The sequence below is a fragment of the Ambystoma mexicanum genome, chromosome 2p, assembly GCF_040938575.1.
Source record: "Ambystoma mexicanum isolate Mex_15411 chromosome 2p, UKY_AmexF1_1, whole genome shotgun sequence".
In the NCBI taxonomy this organism is placed as follows: domain Eukaryota; kingdom Metazoa; phylum Chordata; class Amphibia; order Caudata; family Ambystomatidae; genus Ambystoma; species Ambystoma mexicanum.
In genome coordinates, this window is record NC_090923.1 from 551239544 (window position 1) to 551261634 (window position 22091).

The 22091-nt window shown below is 42.7% G+C and overlaps 1 protein-coding gene across 2 annotated transcripts in view; it reads left to right on the plus strand.

Moving 5' to 3' along the window:
• BAP1 (BRCA1 associated deubiquitinase 1) overlaps window positions 1–22091 on the plus strand; it is a 545466-nt gene that overhangs the window by 375597 nt on the left and 147778 nt on the right. For both annotated transcript variants that reach the window (XM_069644004.1, XM_069644005.1), the window contains 3 exons: window positions 11240–11363; window positions 11586–11724; window positions 11901–12085. In XM_069644004.1, the coding sequence (XP_069500105.1) occupies window positions 11240–11363; window positions 11586–11724; window positions 11901–12085 (448 nt within the window). The remainder of the gene's footprint in view (window positions 1–11239; window positions 11364–11585; window positions 11725–11900; window positions 12086–22091) is intronic.

Genomic DNA, 22091 nt, shown 5'->3' on the forward strand with positions numbered 1-22091 from the left:
CCATCTCTTGATGAGCCCTAGCTTCTGCTCCATACATGAGCACCGGTATCACCTTTTGTTTGTAAAATTTAATTACAGATTTCAAGGTAAATTTACCATATCTTTTGTGAATAATTGTGGCTTGTGCAGCTACTGTCTGAGCTTTCTTTTTCTTTCTTCGATGTAAGGAAGGTCTGTAGGGTGGTTATTTGTGCTAGGGCCAAGATCACAGTACTCCTTAATTACCTCTTCTTTAGAGCCATAGAGCAGCCAGTTGCGTTTGGTCTTTTTAATCTGCTGTTTGGAGGCGCAGATCAGCATTTTGTTTTTTTCCAAATTGATGGTCAAGGCATTATCTTTGGCATAGGATGCCAATGCAGATAGTACATGTTGTAAACCTTTGGGAGCTTTGGAGAATAAGACCAAGTTGTCAGCATACAGTAGCCACGGCAATGCATGTTGTCAGAGTTTTAGAGGGTGAGAGATGACTGACTTGTAGTCTCCAATATACGCTATGAAAAAATTAAACAAAGAGGACGCAAGAATGTAGCCTTGCTCAAGCCCTCGATGAGTAGGTATGGGCTTATATAGATTGCCATCTACAGACAGTCGCACTTGCACCAATGTATTTGTATGGAGTTGAGAGACTAAGGTCGTAAGTATGATGGACTCTTCGCAATTTGTGAAATATGTTCCTCGATACAGAATCAAAAGCAGCTCGGAAATCAACAAAAGCCATGCACACAGGTTGACTGGTTTGCAATCCATGACTTTTGAGAGTATATATTGGCAACAAATTGACTGTAGTTTCCAAGCCCTGAACAAATCCTGTTTGGTATGCATCAAAGTATTTTTCTTCTTTGACCCAAACAGCAAAATCTCTTAGCAACAGTTTCGCAAATATGATTGCATTTTGCATAATAAGTTCCAACATTTGATCTTAATGTTGGAGAAATGTGGATTCAATTTGCCATCATGATTCCAATATACCTGATTTGCTCTACAATGCTCGATCCAACCAAAATCGGTACTCTGCGGGGTGTAGAATTGGCAAAAGAAATCCACAATGGTGAGGAATAGTTTGAGCACATGATTGGAGACTGCGATAAGGCAGGAAGTGGTCTTGGCACTCAAGGGGAATACATTGGAATTTCACATTCCATAGGCGAGGATGAAGGCATTGCACGGGGGCAGCTTGATTCTGCATATTCTCACACATGACCACAGACTGATGCCTCAGATTGTATTACGGCAGCCCTGTTTAACTTAATTCGCTCTCCTGTTAAGTCAGCTTAGGTTCCCTCACTCCTCTCTGTTATTGGGATTCAAGACCTGCACAACAGTTGTACCAGATATGTCGCTCCCGTGTATGTCTTTAGTGTTATAGTAAACGACCTGCGCAACAATAGTCCGAGACAATCCATGGTTGTGCTCCTGCATAAGGCCCATTGTATTAGATGAACACATAGAACGTACAACTGATAAAGTAGACTCTGAACCAGACATCAGAAGTTGCGCCGCACATTCCAAGTTGAGCAACGGCCCTATCTGGACGGCAGTAGAGAGGTTGGCGGAAGAGGCCTGTGCAGGGATCAAAAGTGGATTCGATACATACGACTGAAATCCCAGTGCCGTCTCTGCACCCATAGTGTCTGCAAATTCGATGAATACATTATCAGAGATGTCTGTGGTCAGATGCCTCTCGGCTAGCTCTTCCCTACCATGGGTCAGCTCGGCCACAGTCGCGGCCAAATACATTTTTACTTTACGAAACTCTTGTATACCCGAAGTCCGTAGTTTCGGCTGTTTGAGAGCGTGATGGTAATTGACATCATGATTTAAACACCCCGTTATTCACGGGTCAAATCTGTACTAGCTCATTCAGGAGGAACGTTCATACACACACACCCGGGGCTTGCAGCTGAATAGTGTTAAAGCTAACAGTGCTATGACAAAGTTAACAGTGCTAGATGAGACAAAGCAACAACGACTATAAAAAAATAGTATGATAGAAAGCTCAACAACTCCACTGCACTGAACAAAGGCACTCTTGCAAATGCGCGCAGCCCGTGCTTAAGTAGTCGGCAGGAAGTTGGGGGCTGAGCAAGTGAGTAAACGATGGGTTATGTTCAGCAGATATTGTTCTGTAAGAGCATTGTAATAAGAAAAAGAAATGCGATGATTGTGTATCGCCTTTTCCAATGTGATGAAGGTTGTAGAAACGTAGTAATACTTACAACGTACCACTAAGTGGTAAAGGCCCTTCTTGCTGCCAACTGCAGTCGACAAAGGCACACTTGCAAATGCGCGCAAATATATTTTAAAAAACAACCTTTATGCACCCTTGTTTTCCGAATTTTCCTTTGAACAGTCAAATTGGATTTTCCGACCACCAGCCCAAGATGAAAAACAGCATTTTGAAATTGTATAAACATTGAAATGTGCTCTTCCACTTAATCATATATACATATATAACAAAATGTTACTATGGAAACCATTGAAATATATTAAATATTACATCAGTTAAAATTGATAAAATCTGATATTTTATAATCTCTTCTACCTCTTCTAATCCATGTGTTTCTTAAATTTGGACCGTTTCAGTACTACATTCCTTGTACCTAAGCCATTCAAAGAACTTTGATAAAATTGTTAAACAATTTAATATTAAAATCTTTGAACTCACAAAGCACATCTTGAGAAAGTTGATTTAATGATTGTCAACCTTACAATATCATTTAAAACTATGTAGAATTAGTATTGACATAAAGTCGAACAGTGTGTATATATAACATTTTAAAAATACATATTTGAAAACTGTACCCGATAACCTTCAGAGATGTCGCAGGGAGTTGGTGCGAGATCATCCTGCAAAACATATTGATTACATTCTGGCCCCATTAATGCGTTGTAATGTGTTTTGTTTCACCAATTACATTTTTCGCTAAGAAGCTAAAGTTTATAAACAAAAACATATACCATTCATATAGTGAAACAGTCTGTTATTCAGACACACGAAGTACAATTCTCCCAAGGTTTATTTTAATTGTATGTGTTTCTGCGATAAATACATAAAGGTTGTTGATCTAATGCTTTGCAATTTGCTGACAGTGTCGTAAATTATCAAAAGAATAAGTTATCTTAAAAGTAAAAAATATATTAACAGCTTTTAGCATAAATCAATAAATCATCACTTCTCATACCTCATGCTCCAGACCGGTTGCAGTAGAAGAATAGTTATTTTATGTTAATGGTATTTATATAGCGCACTGGCACCAATGGAATTGGTCCCCAGGCGCTCTGGCGGATCTGTAAACGAGAAGGTGGGAAGGGTTAGTAAGGTAAAGAGGGAGTAGGATAATGGGAGGGGTGGTATACTGTTGGCAGCTTCAATTCGGTGGACACTGGGTGCTGAGCTTTGCAAGTATTGGATCGGTGTCAAATCCGCATGTGCTTTTGGTGCGGTTTATGTGTTGCGGTGAAGTGTGTGCAGCTTGGTGTGCTAGAGATGGTGAGTTTTTTCAGTGATATAAGTATGCAGAGAGTTTGATCTTATATTGTTTGGTGGGTTATATGACATTTAACATGCTGAACATAGTTCCGTTTAAGTGTAGCACATGCGAACATTCACAATCCTGTCTAGATACGGCGCAGGCTAATGTTCTCAATTCTAAGTGTGGCACATGCTAATATTCAAGTTCCATCGAAGTGTGGCAGATGCTAACAATCACAAACCTATCTAGATACGGCGCAGGCTATGTAAAAAGGGGGTAAGGCCAACCGCTTGTTAGCGGCTAAACTAAGAAAATAAAGGACACACAACTAGATCACGCAGTTAAGGGATGCAACGCGCTCAGCAGGACAAGTTAGCAGTAATGGAATCATTCCACGTGGTATTACTGAAAAGGAAGGAAATGGATCGGCCCCTCCAAATTGCATACATTGAGGGGGTGAAGTAACCACATATTTCTGACGAGGATAGCCCATCACGGAGGAAGAGGTAGGCAATGCCATGAGCTCCTTGCTGACCAATAAAACGCCAGGCCCAGATGGTTTCAGAATGGTTACTAAAAAGCTTTCAGGGGCCAGTTAATACAGCTACTGATGCAGCTTTTTAAAAAGAATCATGGAAAGCAGGGCATGGGTCTATCCACCACATCGGATCCTAAAGCCAGGGAAGGACCCTAGTATGTTGTTGAAGTTCTAAGCTCCACCCACATTACAGGAATTTTAATAATAAAGATGTAAACTCAACAAAATAAAAATTACACGTAAAAGATGGTCGATATTGACAAAGTAGCCCACAAGCAAGTTTGTATCAAAAGTTATTATGCATAGCAATAATCAATATATTTTAAGTTGAAATTGAACAAATACATATTTTGTATAGTCGCATCTGAAGAAATATTCTAAAAAAAATAACTTGAAAGGTGAGTGTGGTTGCTGTTGACTCCCGAATAGTGGTCGATGTAGCATCACAGTCGTTTAATCAATGTATATATTCATAACATTGTTCAATAGTATATCGACATTAGTATTATAATTAAGACCACATCAAAAACGATTAAATAAGTTTGTGTGCCAGTTGCTTGGCCTCACCATTAGGAAGTTGGACGTGTCTGTGGTTTCCTCCATGGTAACGGTCTGTAATTCCATCAGTGCAGTCTACGTAAAGAGACGTGTCAATTCCTTTTAAAAATGACCTATTTTTTAAAGGACATTATGCAAGTGTGTGTTTGGAAAGGCTCCCATTGCACTGAGCGATTTGAGTTTCTCTAAAGTAGGTATACACAAAGTAATCTTAACTTCAAAATGTACAAACCACAGGACATTGTTTCGCGAAGGAAACTTGTGTAATAAAATATCGATGGAAATATTCCTTAAAAACTTAAAACCATTCATTATGTTACCTGTTCAGACTATGTCATTATATTTAGTGGTAATTTATAAGACAAATTATACAGGCAAATTTAGAAAATAGTAAAATACATTTAAAAATTCAGCGTCCACTACTGACCTGGGTCAGCATGTGCTGAATTTCAGTTAGAATTGCATTGGGCCATAATTTTCAAAGGAGTCTGGGGCAATGCCTTTTAGTGTACTGTGTTTGTTTGTACTCCTCTTCTGAGAATTGTGATGACACAGAAGCGATTGACCCTCAAGTTATCCAAGACATCCTTGGCTCTGCTTTCAATTGCGAACACTGGAAATCCACAGCTCAAGATATACATGTAGGACTGTTTTAGCATGGCTGTTGATTAGTGCAACCCAAAATGACACAAGAAGGCATTGTTGGGTTGTCCCTTTGATCTTTTAAAGAAATATACATAATTAAAACAGTATCCCAGTGAGTAAATCAAACATCATATTCCTTTGATAATAAAAAAACTACTTCATAAAAAAAATGGCACCTAAAGCAAACATGCATTGAAAATATCCACTACGAAAGATACATTTTGGAAACAATACCCTGAGCTAATTACAGAGATAAAAATGCTTAGGACGGTGGATAATAGTGTAGACTTTTTTAATAAAATAAAATGAGAATAGGGTGTACATTGAGTATAAAGCTATAGAAAGTGGCTTAGCAGAGAACGGTGATACTACCGAAAAGAATAGTAAAAGTTGACTAACCATTATTTAGAAGAACAGATGAGCCGACTCAGCAAACAAGGTAAAAAGCGGAGAGCTGGCGATATCCGTAGTTGATCTCACAGATGTTTTCTTGTTCATTCCCACAGTGTTTATAAAGAATTACAGAAGTGGGTGTGTATGTGAATGTCTGACATGTTCACTCTCACCCACCAGGCCGCTATTACAATGTTTGACCACCTCAATCCTGCCAGATCAGCGCCTTGCCCCCACAGGTACGAACTGTCATTAATAGCGGAGGGGCATGAATGTGGATGAGGCGAGCGTAATAGGGCCTGAACACAGTCAAAGGACACAGACCTATGTTGATTGCAGCGACGGGGTCTTCAAAGGGGAGTCTGGAGATACCTGGTCTGGGGTCGCCATGTGGATATGGGTCCCCATGCCAAAGAACCCTTTGTGGTGTACATGGTATTCAGCACCTTGAGCATTCCAATCCTCCCAGACCCCTTGCGAGCGCGCACTCACAGGCGCAAACTGTCATTGATAGCTGAGAGGGCATGGATGTGGATGAGGGGAGCATGATAGACCAGTTAACTTGTTAAAACACACCAATCTTTTACGATACTCTTTGATGTTGGACTTGTTGTGGACTTACAAAAAAATGGCAAACAACTGTTCCGATTAACTATTTTTTTTGTTTAGATTGGTAAAGTGGATGACAATAACACTGCATATTATACTGCTGCGTTCGAGGTACTGTCTGTATAAATGCACGGTATTGTCCGTGGTCACTGGGGAATTCATCACAAATGGCTCCAACCACACATGCAGGTATTGAGCGTGAAATCCCAGTCTTCCATGAATCCACCATTTAAAGGCAAGATATGCCAAAAGTCTGGTCCATCTGTGTAAGAGATACAGACATTGTTTACTTGAACGAACCCAATTATTGCTTTTTTTTAGTTTGCCCTACTTTGTAAAATGTAAGGCATTGTTATGCTTTAAAAAGTACCCTTTCGTGCAAAGTACTTACACTACTTGTGATTTCAAGTAGGGATCAATTAGAAATGAGAATGCACTTTCCAGCAATAACAGTGAAAGAAACGTCATTGTTCAGATGATAAATCTAAAGATGAACACTTTGAATACATTTCTCATTCTAATCTGAAACCAATGTACAGAAAAAATCTTTCGTTGGTGATCCATCAAAGTTATATTGTTGTAGGGGAACAACATATTATATTAGCCGTATCGGTTGTCAAACGCACATCATAAATAGAGAGGACTTACTTGTTACTTGGATTACGATGGCCGAATTCTAGCTCAACGTTCATGCATAAGGGCCATCATTATTCGCAATACGGATCTTGTAAGGCAGGCGTGCCTGAAGTCATGCAGCTCGGTAACGCCAAGCAGTGGTGTCTTCTTCGGAAATGTAGGCCAAGCATCCAGAGTTCTCTGCAACAGCAGTTCTCCACCAGAGCAGGCATAAGCTCTGTTAGGCAAGATTGTACGCAGTACCCTCTGGTTGTATTACAACAACATTGGCCTCCTGGCAATAGGAACCCAACCTTTGGTGTAAGTTTGTACTACACAGGTTGGTAGCGTGATGAACAGCTATGTGTCAGTCAATGTGAGCTGCAGGGGAGTTGCACAGAGATTCACAGTGACAAGTATTCAAATAAACTCTTACACACAGGGTTTCTTGAATAAACAATTATTAATTTATTTGTCAGTTAGAATAAACCTTCGGAAGGGAGCAAAATAAGAGTAACACTCAAATATAGTCCACAAAATACACACTCCTAATATTTCTAAATCAGTAAGTACCCTTTTGGGATGGGCCACACACACAAACTACACTCTCAGTTGACTTCAATAGCTAAGGTACTGGGGACATTAATATATCACTCTTGCATTTAGAATATTCTTAGGGTGTCAAAGGAAAAGGTTATTAGAACATACAAGAGACCATAAATATTCTCAAGCAGGCAAATACTTTTGGATCCACCACTGTCATTCAGGGTAACAGGCTAAGCCAAAGTCAATGGGCAAAAGTCTATATGGGCTTAAGCACTTCTTTGCAGGTAAGTAAGAAAGATCTTTGCACAATGTTTTAGAAGTCTTTGAAGAAAAAGAAGTATCAATGAAGGGCTACAAGCCGTTAGACTTGTGAGTAGTAGAAGATGCAAGCAATTCCACAGCAAGAGGAGGTAAGTTCTCTCAGACTTTTACAGTACCTTTGTATTGAAGAAAAAGTGCAGCAAATGACTTCTGTTCCTGAGCAGCTGTGCAGATCTCACTGTTCCTATGCTTAAGTCATGGGGACAACAGGGAGGACTTCTGGGGACTACTGCACTGCAATGGGACGGTCACCGCTCGCAACCAGCAATTTACGAACAAGTGGCTGTTCGGTGTTTCAGCTCCCGGCATCTACCACAAATGGCAACACTGCGGTTCCTGGATGTCGAGATGGGCTTTCCTTGCTTCTGGGGTCCCGCACTCTGTTGAGGGGGCACAGGCTCGGTCAGTCCTGCTTCCTAGGAGTCCCGGGGATCTTCCTGGAGCTCTTGGCAAGCTTAAAAGCAACGCACACAAACTGGTGTTTCGGTTTCCAGCAACAACTCTGTGGAAGTTCAACCTGCTCCGAGAATATGTCCAGGTGGTTTACTTTGGAGTTGATTGGTCCTACCAACTCAAAGGGAGAAGTCCTCTTTGTAGGGGCTTCTCTGTCGATACGAAAATACAGCTTGCTCCCATTCATTCCAGCCTAGCTGTCAGTCACCCAGCAGGGTGGCTGTCCTTGCCGGACAGTCAGCCGGCCAATCACTACAGAGCGCTTTTGGGTCTCCTAGGAGACTAAGCACAGGGAGTTTCGAGCACCTGCCTCACTTCCTGCCCCCGTCAGACACCCTGGAGCCAGAAGCGGGTTTCACTCGTGAAGCCCGCCAAAGCCCAAACAAACAAAGGGACCAAACCTGGTTTGGCGCGCAGAGTAAATCTCAAGAAGGACCTTTCCACAAAGAAATGGGGGAAAAAAGAAGGCCGGGCCATTTTGACAAAAATGGCACCCATGGGTGCTTTACCATGGCTGTGAAGCAGCCAGCGGTAACATCCCATAATGGTAGGAAAACGTAAACCACTGCCACCAGCCATTCAGTGAGGAAAGGGTATCATAATAATGTCGCATGAAAAACTAGACAAAGGGGATACTAGGTAACCCCTCCAGCACCGTATTGTAAGATAGCATGTGCTGCGTCCAGAAAGTTACAAATGTAAGTAAAGTCATTTTCACTTTACTGCTCTGGGAAACAGTAGTTTGTCCCACAGAAGGTATTTAAACCTTTGGGAAATCTGGAAGACTTCCCTGTGTCACTGCACTGAAGGTGCTGTGTGACCCAATGTAAAAGATGCCTATAGAGTTTGTCAGACTCCACCACCAAAAGAATTACAGAGTATAAAATCACATTAAAATACATGAGTGAGTGGGGAAAAAGGGTCTCGCTCTCTCCAGGTTAAAAAAAATCAAGTCCTCAAAATCCAGCAAAGTTGCTGGGGGTCTCTGCGGTAGGGAGAATTCCCAGAAATGTGCCAATTCCCTCTAACAAGCTCACAACGATGGCAGGTACACTAGTTGGAAATGTGTTCCATGCAACGGGGTTCAGGGCTGCAGTGATTGATCCTCATGACTTTCATCTGATTCTACATCATCTCAACTTTTTTCTCTGTCACTGTTTTCCTCTTCTGAATATTCGGGCTTGTATAGGTAGGGCCGACTTGTTGCCATAGTTACTGAATAGTGAAGAAGCACAGAATCAACAGCGAGGTAAATAAACTTTTTTGTTTGTATACAGTAAAGAAAAGGGGTTTCTCATTAACATTGAATGTTGAAGAAAGACCAGCAAAGAAACAGCCATGTTACAAACACACGTGTATAGATGAGATTAATGGGCTCAAACTTTAAAAGTTTGCAAGATCACATGTTTAAATATGGTTTGGTAAAGACATGTGTCCATAATATAAGAAATGAAAAGCGACTACTGAGTTAATTCATTTGAGGCAGTAAAAGTACCTGTTTTCAGTGTGTCGTACCTGGCAGATAGCTGAACAGAGCAGAAACAAGCCAGGGAAGCTCGAAATTAAATACACTGATGCGAAGGAAAAAACTCCACGCTGTGTGATCAGAAAGGGTTTGTTTACACTTCTTGAGTATCGATGTCAATGGAGATCCCGTCGGTAGATTGCGCACAGAGCACATTGACATGAGAAGGTCATTGGTGTTGTGAAATGGGGTGTGAGCATAAAGGTACGTCAGCGTTATGGGCGGGATGATCTGAATTAGTGCCTTGAGGGCACTTGAACTTAGGGCGATGGATCAAAGGATAAGATTAGCACAGGATGGCGATACCCGACCTGTCGTTTACACATGCATGTCAATGTGAGAGAAACTCTGGTAAATTGCATTGGATTTTTTTTTAGAACGATCGATGTATGATCTAAAATACATGCACGAACGATTGGGCCAATACCATTTCTAACCGAACTACTCCTTTACAAACCAAGAGCTTGAAGAAGCTTTGAACTTTTATTTGAACACTTCTTATTTTGCTGTTCACATCCCTACATGTTGTATACAATTGGAGGTGAGAGCAAGTATATGTTTTGAACACGGACAGATATTTGTTTCAGACTTTCTGACACAGACTATCCTTAGTTTCTTTTTGGTAGGAAAATCCAACCCTAGCATAGGGCACGTTAGGCCTTTTTCCAACCTTACATTTGATTTAATAAAGCTTTATTGCCCAAACTTTATTCAGTTGTCTGTGTCTACTTCATGATGCCTTCACAAGCGCCGACTCATTTTAAGACTGGACTTAGTAAGTGTTCAATATTTTGTGGTTGCTCTAAAGTGTTTCTACTGAACTTTATGCATTTGAGTACTTATCTTGTTTTTACATTGGTTATTCAATCAAATGATTTTTATCTTAAATGGTGAATAAATATGTTTTTATAATCGGTGTGTGACAATATTTGCCTCAAGGTTTTATTTGCATAGTGTGCTTTTTTAAAGGACTAAGAAATAATTGTATATTTTTGTACTTTACGTGTCTATTTTTGTACTTTATCCGTCTAACTCGAATTATCAGTGTTGTTCTGTGTGTACTCATTGTAGCCCTAAACCATTCTCACACACCCTCCCAAGTCTAAGCCTTACTGCTCTAACTACCTTGATTGGGTTTGTCTAGACTTTAGTGTCTTTCTGTTCGCCATAATAGGTTGGCCTCCCAAAATCCACCCAGGATTGATTTTGGAAATCCATCTTAACAATTCAGATCATAGCTGGTTTAGTGGTAGTGTTGGACAGGATTTGGCTCTTTAGTCTCCCTTCATCCCTACACTACAGAAGAGCAGCAGTCATTTCATTAAGCCATCTTTAATCTATGGCTCTAGTCGTAGGCATCCATTTGCTTGCCCTGTGTTGCCCAGAACATTGGCAGCAATATTCTTGCTAAACCTGCTATAATCACAGATGTGGAAGTGCATCAGGCAATCACTACAGCAGTGAAATGGTTACCAGTTTGAATATGTCGTACTAGTGTAGCTTTGTCGAAGTGTGATTTCCCCAGAACTAAGGCAAAGGTCAAAGTATAACGTTTTATTTCAGAGAGCCGTATCATGATATCCGCTTTAACCTTATGGCGGTGGTGCCGGACCGAAGGCTGAAGTATGAATGCAAGCTGCATGTTCTGAAAATGAATCGTCAAACTGTTTTAGAGGCACTGCAGCAGGTAATTTGAGTAGTCATGCATGTATACTACCATTGGAACTCTTCAACAACCAAGGAATACCTGTTTTAATAAATTACCTTTCAACCCAACGTATTTGGGAGCATATTTGTGTAATCTGTGAAACCCTCCTAGAAAATCTTTCAACCATCCCCCAATGTATTCTATACTGAACGTATCTTTATTTGTAGCTCTGCTCATTATTTCTTGTCATTTTCTTTGCAGCTGATTCGATTAACACAGCCTGAACTGATCAAGGCACAAGATTCCCAGATCCCAGACGATTCAAAGTCCTTAAGTCACAAGTCGTCGCTGGCCTTGGATATTAGCAAGACCCAGGCAGGACCAGGCACTACACACACTGGTACAGTCTATGGGTATTTCTAATGTGGGACCACTAGATTTCTGACATGTGTTCGTGACAAGCAGCCGCCTTCCTCCTCCCTGATTTAAAGTAGCACCTGATTAGTGAGCGTTTACGCCATAGAATGCTTTTTAAATGATTACTCACTTTTGCATATTGTTGTCTATGCTTCACAGATGGCAGTGAAGAGCATGCAGGCCCATCTCACCCCATTAACACAGCTAGTACTCCTAACAAGCCGAAGGTATCTGGGAAGCCTGGACTGAGTGGTGTTAATGGAGCTCCAAGTACCCCAGGTTCCGTTGTCCCACGGCTGCCTGCCTTTCTGGACAACCACAATTATGCCAAATCTCCAATGCAGGTGAGTGAGCCTGTTCAACCCATATGTTAGTGCCAAATTAAAATGTTTGTTTTGTGTTTGTTTTTGACAGAGGAGCTCCGAAGAGGACGACCCCTTGTAACTGCTGTTGCCCCAATTGTTGTATTCAGGCCACATAGAACATCCCAGAAAGAGGAGTTCTGTAAATCAATTAAAGGAACATTTGGATTACAAAAATGTGTTTTAAAATGACAAATGTATTTTTTTGATTTAGCTGAAAATGTGAGGTACCTTTATTTTACCCCCTACTAAAATTCCTTATTACTCTGAACTTTTCTCCCATCCTCTACCCCGAAGCTCCAAAAATCTTCATCGGAGCTCCTGGAAGAGATCCAAAAACTCCTTTCTTAAGAGCGAAAGAATTGGTTCCTCAAGAGGAATTAGGTCAGGATTTTTATTCCCGTTACTTTCTGATCCCAAAGAAAACAGGTGGGATCCAGACAATTCTAGACATCTCAGAAATCCAAATTTCTCCCTTCGCAAACAATCCAATTTCTAGGAAATTCAAATTCCAAAGCAAATTCAGGACTCCCAAATCTGGTGGAACTCACCAGAGAACCTATTAATTGGGTCTTCTTTTCAGCCTCCCCTTCACCAAATAGTTATTACAAGACTCATTTGAGTACAGTTGGGGAGCCCATTGACTAAGTCTAACAGCACATGGCCTTTGGTCTTCTCAAGAAAAAAGGGACCACATAAATGTCCTGGAACTAAGAGCCATATTTCTCGCTCTAAAATAATTTCTTCCCTCACTTGAAGGAAAGGTGGTGAAAGTTCTCACGGACAATACCACTGCAATGTTCAACAAGCAGGGGGTGGTGGGGTACTCGCTTCCTCTCCCTGTGTCTCCTTGCAGAGCTGTATTGGGCCATTCAAAACCACGTTTTCTTGTTGGCGTCCCATCTGAAGGGAAAGAAGAACATCCTAGAAGACAAACTGAGTCGGTTACAGTATGCTCAGCATAAGTGGGAGCTGAAACCGTCGGTAGCAAAGATGATATTTCAGACATTGGGCCATCCATCAGTAGACCTCTTTGACAGCAACAAAACACTCTGTCCTCAGTTTTTGTTAAGGCAAGGTCATGATCTTCAGTCCCTGGGAGATGCTCTACACCTGGATTGGGCGAACCTAGCACTTTACGCTTTTCCACCTCTCCCATTGATACACAAAACATTGCTCAAATTAAAAAATGTCACAGAATCTAACAATGATTCTTAAAGCTATGTTCTGGCCTCGCCAGATTTGGTTTCCAGACCTCCTGGGGTTAGCAGGGACTTCCAAATTAGATCTCCCATCATCGAGAGATCTGTTGACTCAACAGAAAGGACAGGTTCTTAATTCCTCCCCTCAATTGCTGAACTTGAAGCCCTGGTTCCTGAAAAACTAGCCTTCTCCCACTTAGAATTGTCAGAGCAAACTCCAACCATCATGTCAGCTTCCATAGAAACTTCTACTAAGAAGCAATATCGTAGCAAATGGTTACGGTTCTGTCACTGTGCCTTAGACCGCAACCAAAACTCTAGAGGCTTCTATTGACAATGTCATGTCCTTCATGTCTTATCTAGTTTTCACAGGTGTCAAAGTAGACATTTGCAAACACTACTTATCGGCTATTGGAGCATACCTAAACGGAGAACATACATCTTTCTCTCTTTCAAACAAACCCATTCGTATGCACATTGATGGCCTTTTACTTCTACTTCCCCATGTTCGTTAACCTCCACCTCAATGGAATCTCAACGTAATTTTGTCAGCTCTAATGCAAAAACCATTCGAGCCTATGGCATCAGGTGAATTAGAACTCCTAACCTGGAAAATAGCATTTTTAGTAGACATTATTTCAGCTGGAAAAATTGGAGAACTCCAAGCTCTCTAAAATGAACCTTATATAGTTTTCCTCTGTATGGCCCTCTCCTTTCTACCAAAGGTGGTTTCTGAGTTTCATTTAAATCAAGAAATATGTCTTCCTGTATTTCTTCCTACGCTGCATGCTTCAGTGTCCGAGGATACATTACATAACCTAGACGTATGAACTTTAAAATGTTATTTAGAAAGGACCAAACCGTTCCAAAAAGCAGACCATCTCTTCATTATTTACGCTGGTCCATATCCTTGCAATAAAGCAGCTAAGGCTTCCATCGCCAGATGGGTTGTCTCCTGTATCTCCAAGGCTTATGATATGAAAGGGCTTGTGACTCTGCAGAGTATTTCGGCTTATTCCACAAGAGCCAAGGTAGCATATGTAGCCTTCACCAGGCATGGCCCCATTGTAGAAATCTGTAGAGCTGCTACCTGGGCTACCCCTCTTGCCTTTTGCAAGCACTATGCTATAGATGCATAGACATTATGCAAAAGTTGGCCAAGATGTGCTCCTCAACTTGTTTCTGTACATGCTGTCTCCTCAACCCTTACTTATTCTAAGGCTTTTTAGTCTGGTCCCAACCAGTTGGGAAGGAGGGGGGGAGCTAGGACGAAAGAGAAATGCAAATGACCTTCATGGTGATTCAGGTGGGAGAGCCTGGACTAAGAGAACCTGAATCACCATGAAGGTCATTTTTCATAGTAATAGGGTGTTGGGTAGATTTTTCATTTCAATGCCACATCTCCTACACCTGTTTGACCCCCCAGCACTTTTTGCTGGACTCATGGATTTTCTGGTCTGTTCTCCTGAGTAAATTAATCTTTTTCCCCACTCATCTTTTGCTCTGTCTATTGGAACACTTGTTCAGTATTTTTGTACTTATTTCATGTTTTCCTCCATATTTTAAAGTCATCTGTAATTTACTTTTGTAGCACAAAGCACCTTATGTGCAGTGTTGCGTTGGGTTCCCCTTTGACATTCTTTATCCTTACTACAGTTCTTACGGATAAACAGATACTTTGTATCCTTCCTAGAACTTAATACGATTAGAGATTAGCACACACCACCTTATGTGAAGTGGTAGGGGGATACCCATTATCCCCCTTCTCTCTGCTCCTGTGACTTTTTAGTCACATAGTCAACCCAATAGTTATGGCTGGTGGCAGTGGACTTGTTCTAGCAACTATTGGGCTATTTTATACCAGAGACTTTATTCACAGTCTCAGTTTTGCGCAGTAGGGTCACTTATGTTCTAACATGGTGGCTCCTTTCTTTATTAACCATTTCTATTGTGGTTGTTCTTTGTTAGCCCTTCTACCATTCTGGGAGGGAGATGTCTGTGTGTGTTGCTTTTGGCAGGAACCCTTGTGTGTCACGGCCTTTGCTCCATTTTGTCTGGGCTGGCAGGAAGTGGGGAAGAGTTATTCTCTCCCCTGCCCTTTGTCTGCCAGAGTGCCTGAATGGAATCTGTTCCCACTGGGGGGGCTGGCTATCCTGATTGGACAGCCAACCGCCCCTTTCTGTAAAATGCTTAGAGTTTGCAGAGGAGTGTGTGGGGAAAACCAAATAAAAGGTGAGGTTCCTGAGGTGAAGGGGAAGTCAACCACTGTAACAGAAGAACCGAAGCTGAAGTCAACCCGAGACGCCTGCAGACCATTCCAATCACTGAAGCAACCACTGCTGCTCTGACCCTGTTTTCTAATAACAGAGGAGTTACAAAGAGGTGTCCTTCCATTTGGCTGGTTGAACCAACCAGTCCTGAGACAAACTAAAAATTGATCGATCTCCCAAGGTGCTGTGCTTTTCCAGAGCTGCAGACCGTGAATACCAGGAGACCTCTGACCCTTTTGCAGTCCAACATCTTTGCGAGGCTGAATCTGTCCAGAACTTTGGAGAGCTCCAGTTGGACTGCCAGAGGCACAATCCCATTCATCAAAGTCCTATCACCAGAGTGCAGGACTTGAAGATTGACTGGGCGAATACGGCCCTTTGCTGGTGCTGAGAAAAAGGAGCCAAAAGTGCAGACAGACAAAGGAGACTGAAGACATCCGTGCCAAGGGTCCTCTCTCTCAAGGCTGCTGCTGAGACATCCAATATAGAGTACTTTTGTCATCCGCCCGAGGAATCGGGAGATTGGGTCTGTTGCCACTGCACAGCGAAGAATCCAGCTATGCGCATTTCTTCTAACCTAAGGTACTGTGGGGTGAAATGTACAACTTACCTTGATCCGAGAAGTCCCTCCAGAGTGACTGAGTGTGTGAGGTGGTGTACAGGGCATCCACTCTACCTCTGACCCAAGCTTGCCAGCTTGTGTCCCTTTAGGGAGTCCTTTTGCAGCGTCCCCCTTGTTGTGTTAAATTGCTAAGTAACTTATCCTAGAGACTGGTCCATCATGAAGAACCTTTGCTGTTCTGCTAGTTCTTAAGACTTTGGCACCACTCCTACACTGACTTTTTCGTGTAGTTGTGTCTTGGTCTTTAAAAGCATTAGTTAGCCGGAAAAGTGTCTGTAGAATGTCAAGCGCTGCTGTGTAACCAACCTTGATCCTTCCTAAAAAGACTATCTGATGTGGTTTTGCTAAGTACAATTACCATATATCTGTGAAGTAACGCGAGTGCGCGGTAGTACTGATAATACGGTAGGACTGTCATTCGTGTCAAAATCTGTAACAATAGTAACCGCAAGCAACTGCAATTGAAGCAATGGCATTTGCAAAATATTAAGAATTCCTGTGTGTTAGTGAATTAAGTATTTATCTACCTTTCGTGTGTAAATAATCAATGTATATTTTTAATAAAACATTTAAAGTGTGTTTCTTTGGACTACTGCATTTACTGGGTTCAGTGTACTTGCAAACAGCTCACATCTTCCTTCTGAGATGAGCCTGACTGCTCTGTCATTCTACCAAGATCCTTTGGGTAGTACAACTTTTACTAAGAGTTGGGGACCTGTAGGCCAAGGGATAGTGTTATGAAGTCTTACCTCAAGTGGATATTAAGAAAACTCCCCCAAAACCCCCTTTGTGGACTGCTGCCAGGTTACATAGTATCCCTTTTCTCACTGCTTCTGTAACAACATTTCTGTTTCAGTGACAAACATACCTGAATGGCTGGTGGGAGTGAACATGTTCTACTGACTTTTGTGTTGTTTTTACCCGCAGGCTGTGTTCACAGCCCCAGTAATGCATGAAGGGTTACCATTGACCCAAAATGATGGCTGTATTTATTTCACCATTTTCTGTGTGCTTGTCCTTTCTTAGTTCTTCTTCTGCCATTTTGGGTGGGAGAGGTCCTGGTTTGACTTTTTTGTCTTGGGCAGGAATCCTTTGGCAAGCCTGCCAAGGCTCTAGAGTGTCTGTGAAGACCGGAAACGAGGGACGAGTCAAACTCTGCAGTCCTTCGTCTTCTGGCATGCCTGCGTGGTACCTGTCCCAGCTGGGGAGGTTGGCTGTCCTAAAAGGACAGCCCTACTTCCCCCCCTCCCCCCAATTTGAATGTAGCATGAGTGCCGAATGGCTGGGTTCCTTGATAAATGGCTCAGATCCTGAAGCTGCAGACAAGTCAACCACTGGAACAGAAGAACAGAAGATGACCACGACGCGTGCAGCCCCTTCCCGTAACCATTGTAGCCTCCTGAAGTGATAGCTGCTGTACTGACACCGTTTCTGAATCGACAGGGAAGCCCTGAAGTGGACAACTTCCTCCCACGGACTTGTGGGCATAATCAGTTCCAGGACAACCTGCAATCTGAGCCATCCCACGACATGCTGCGACCTTCCTGGGCTGCAAACTACCAATACCCTGGGACCTGCAACCATCCTGCAGTGCATAGTCTTCCCATGAACAAACTCTCCCGAAACGTTGGTGGACTCCAGCTGGACCTTAAGAAGCAAGATTACCCTCCTCAAAGTCCCAGCACCAGAGTGCAGGACCGAGCAAGCGAGGCAAATCGATCGGACATGAACCGTTCTTCCCTGGTGTCTCTGAAAAGGCACCAAAACTGCAGATCTGCATTGGAGCACGAATAATTCTATTGCTGGGAGTCCCTTTTCTCGACTGCTGCTGTGAAATCCCATCCAGAGTTCCCCCCTTTCGTCACTATGACAAAGGAACAGGAGACCGCGTCTACAGCGTAAATACATTCAACTTCATCATCTTCATCCTTCCTTAAGGTACTGTGGGACTCAAGGTAATTCTTTCTTAGTAATTGCCTAGTGTAATCTAATAAAGAACTAAAGGGCCTAGTCAGACTGAGTTAGAATTCCTATTTATGGGGGTTCTAGGCCCACCTTCTACAGCCCATCTGCTTTTTGCTTTTTCCTCTTTCTTTTTTGGATCACTTACTACTTTCTGGTGAGTAGTGAGCCTTCTGGAGCCCTCCTGCCATTATAAACCTTTTTACTATACTATATTATGGGGCAGTGGGTCACCCCAAGGTTCCCAGTCCAAAGGGTGCCTTTCTGGCCCTGAGTTTTTGCACTAAGTTGATTGCATCTCCCTTCAATGGTTTTAGGGTGTAGGTTAGTTGTAGCTGTATTTTAGATTTTACTTCACCAGGTGTGCAAGCAATTGTGCCTTAGTGGTAGCCCAATCTACCTTTTTGGTGGCCATTCAGGGAGTAATGTTTTTTTTCTCTGGCTCTTGGCCATTTTGTATTTTAGGGCTCCCTTTGTTGAGGGCAACCTCAAAATGTCCTTAAAATGGCCATTCTGACTATGTGGGCTCACATGGAAACGTACATATAGGCTTAAACTGGTGTAGTCCCTGGGTTGTCCCTCTCACTTCCTGTAGGAGTGGTCTCGGCTGAGTGACAGCACTACTGATCAATCATCTGACACTTTGCCCCCAACCCATCTAGTGATTGATAGGTGGCCTTTGACCAGCCCCTTTTTCTAGTGGTACTGAACATCATGCCTGGTACCTGCTTCGCTCTCTTGCTGTTCTGTTTTGCTAATTGGAAGAAGCAGGAGTGCCAACTTGCTGAAGCTGTTTTCCTACTTATACCACAGTTTTTTGTGGTTTTGGCATTTCCTGGTTTGGTTTTTCTGCCACTGGAGGGCCAGTCCAGGCTTTTTGAATCCTCCTACTGCCTCCCCTCCCTGTTGATTTGAGCTTTCTGTGCTGGGGCAATTTACTGGGCTGGTTACAGCTGCTTCCTGCTGTTTACCACCAGGATATTCATCTTGGCTGTGGGTTGCTGCTGTGACCTATAAGGGTGCTTGGGACACCACCCAATCTGGTCTGCTGCTTGAGCCATCTGAAAGTGCCTCCAGTTAACCCCGTTCAGGGATCATTTTGCGCGTGGCTTCCTCTTCTCTGTCCACCAAGCTGTGGGGAGCAATCTACACAGGTTCTGCTGTTTTCCCAAAGTCTTCCTCAGCGGATTCATTACTTCAAGCTTGAAGGTCGATGTTGTGGGAAGGCTCAATGATCCTTTCCTTCGCCATGGGGTTCATCGTTGGCTCCGCGTTCAAATCCCGGGGCACCGGATCCTGTAAACCACTCCTAATAGAAGAAGTCTGTACTTACCCAGGTTGTTTGGCGGAACTGGAGCAGTTGCCTCCTATACCGCCGATGCAAGTACCTGTCTCTCGGTCCTGAGGTGGGCGTTTGTTAAAGGTACTCACCAGTGGTCGAAGTCTACAAAAAGTAGTGAAACTATGTTCCCTGCTGGCCTACACCCACTACCCACAAACCCCATAACCACGTCCCCAATCACACACAAAACAAAACCCCAAACACATGCACCTGCTGTTTAAGGGAATGCTCAGTGCAGTGCACTAAAAGTGCAAGTTTGAAATTCTTACTACACTTTTATTTTAATGCAAACCCATTCGGGAATGGTTTCTTTTTCAAATAAAAGTATAGGAACAGTAAAGCTTAATTTTTAAAAAAAGTAGAGGCGCACCGCTCACGCTCACTTGGACCACTGGTACTCACCCTGAGAGATCGAAATTCTCTGGAGGAGCCTCAACAGCATTTGCTGTTGACTTACAGTGAGGGGTCCATTTGCTCTACTGCATCTTCCTCTGGGGCTTCTGTTTCGTCTTCTGACTTCTAGATCTCTTCATTGGGAGTCTCCTGGGGTCCTCCACTGTGGGTTGTTCGCCGCGGAATCCACACCTGTGGTGTAAAACATACTTGACTGCTTTTTCCTATTAAAGGATCTGTCTACCTGCCCTGAAACCCTGCTTAAGTTACTCCTGGACAGTTTTGTGTACCCACAAGAGAACTCGATTTTTATAGACTTGCCTCTGATGTTTTAAATGTATTTTTAAAGTCCTACTCTGCACTTCTGTTTGTGAATGCATTTTAACACTGTTGCTAATTTCCATGACTAAATATTTTGCCCTGATACATATTGCAAAGGTAACTGTTTCTAAAATGTATTTTCAATTCTTATAGGTCTTTAACTATGGTTTTGAAATGTTTCAACTCTCATACTTTGGTTAATACAAATTACACATGGTAATTGTTATGGAGAATTCAATTTTTTTTTGCTTATTCCCTTCTTCCTTGGAGACCCCCAGCTCTTTTGCTGGACTTTAGGACTTTACATTTTTATCCTGGAGAGAGCGAGACCTTTTTCCCCACTCTCTCGTGTATTTTTCTTTGATGTGAACCCTGTGTTACTTTTGGTTTTGGAATTTGAGAAACTCCATAGGCATCATCTTTTTTTATTGTGACACATAGCACCTTCAATGCAGTGTCACAGAGATGTCCTTTGGATTTTTGGCAAGGTTTAAATACCTTCTCTTGGATAAACTACTGTTTTCAATAGTAGTAAAGTGAAATTGACTTTACATACCCTTTTTCTCTATGTAGACCCAACATACACCATTGTGGCGTGCTGGGGGATTACTTAGTGTCCCCTTTGTCTACCTTCTCATGCAACATTTTTTATGTTACCCGTACTACAATTAAAGGCTGGTGGCAGTGGTTTTATTTTCCTACCATTCTGCATTTTTACCGCAGACTGAATCCTCAGCTGCAGTATTGCACCCATGGGTGCCCATTTTGTCAAAAAGGCCCCGGTCTTCATTTTTCGCCATTTCTTGTTTGTAAGGTCCTTCCGCAGATTTACTCTGTGCGCCAAACCAGGTTTGGTCCCTTTGTTCGTTTTCTTTGCTGGGATTCACGGGTGAAGCCCGCCTCTGGCTCCAGCGTGTCTGGCAGGGCAGGAAGCTAGGGAGGTTCCCGAAACTCCCTGTGCTTAGTCTCCTTGGTTACAGGAATGCACCCAAAGGTGATTGGCTGGCTAACTTTTTTCTTGCAAGCTGGGACTCGCAGATTGTCTACTTTCTACACAAGCGCACACACACTGAACAAAAAGCAGTTACAGTTGTGGCGTTATGTTCCTCATTCTAATTGAAAGCCTACATTAACCAGCATGCAAAGTAATGCTAACCGAAATAAATCTAAAGCACAATGAGACTGAAACAATCACAGCCCCAGCTTTTTTTCACATGGCATGTAGATTTATGCACCCCTTCCCTTTTTAATCAGCCATAATTTGCCCCTCTTGGTGACAATGGCCTGTTGGAGCACTGCCATGAGCCCTTCAAGCTCAAATACAGCCCCTCACTGTGCATGCATCATTTGGCTGTTTGCTCTGCAGGAGGAGGAGAGGGAGGGATCAGAGGGAGAGGCCCAGGGTCTTCAGACACCAAAATAAGCCCACAGTGCTCCTTTGAGGGTGCTCCATCCGTGGAGGCCCAACACAAGGCCAAGCACTGCGAGTCCGCTTCCGTTGGGGTCGCCATGTCACCGGGTCCCGCGGCGGTCAGTGCACATTCATAGTTTCTGTGTGCCTCGATCTCCAGCCACTGCTCCAGCTCTTCGTCCAAGAGAAAGTCAGTGTTAGGCAGAAACCTGTGCAGTTCCCTTAGGGAACACTGCAAAAGATTTAAGACTACAGGTGTTGGCAGTAAATCCACTTGGTAGCAGTCTGTAACACCCAGATTTACCTGGTAGCTGTGGCTGAGCAGTCAGACTTCCCACAAGAAGAGTTAGGCAGTATGCAAAGTATACACAATAGGCACTCAGACACAATAATACAAGCAAACACTGACCAGAGCTTTGGTATCAAAGTATATAATTATTTATTTAAAAACACACGGTTTGAAAC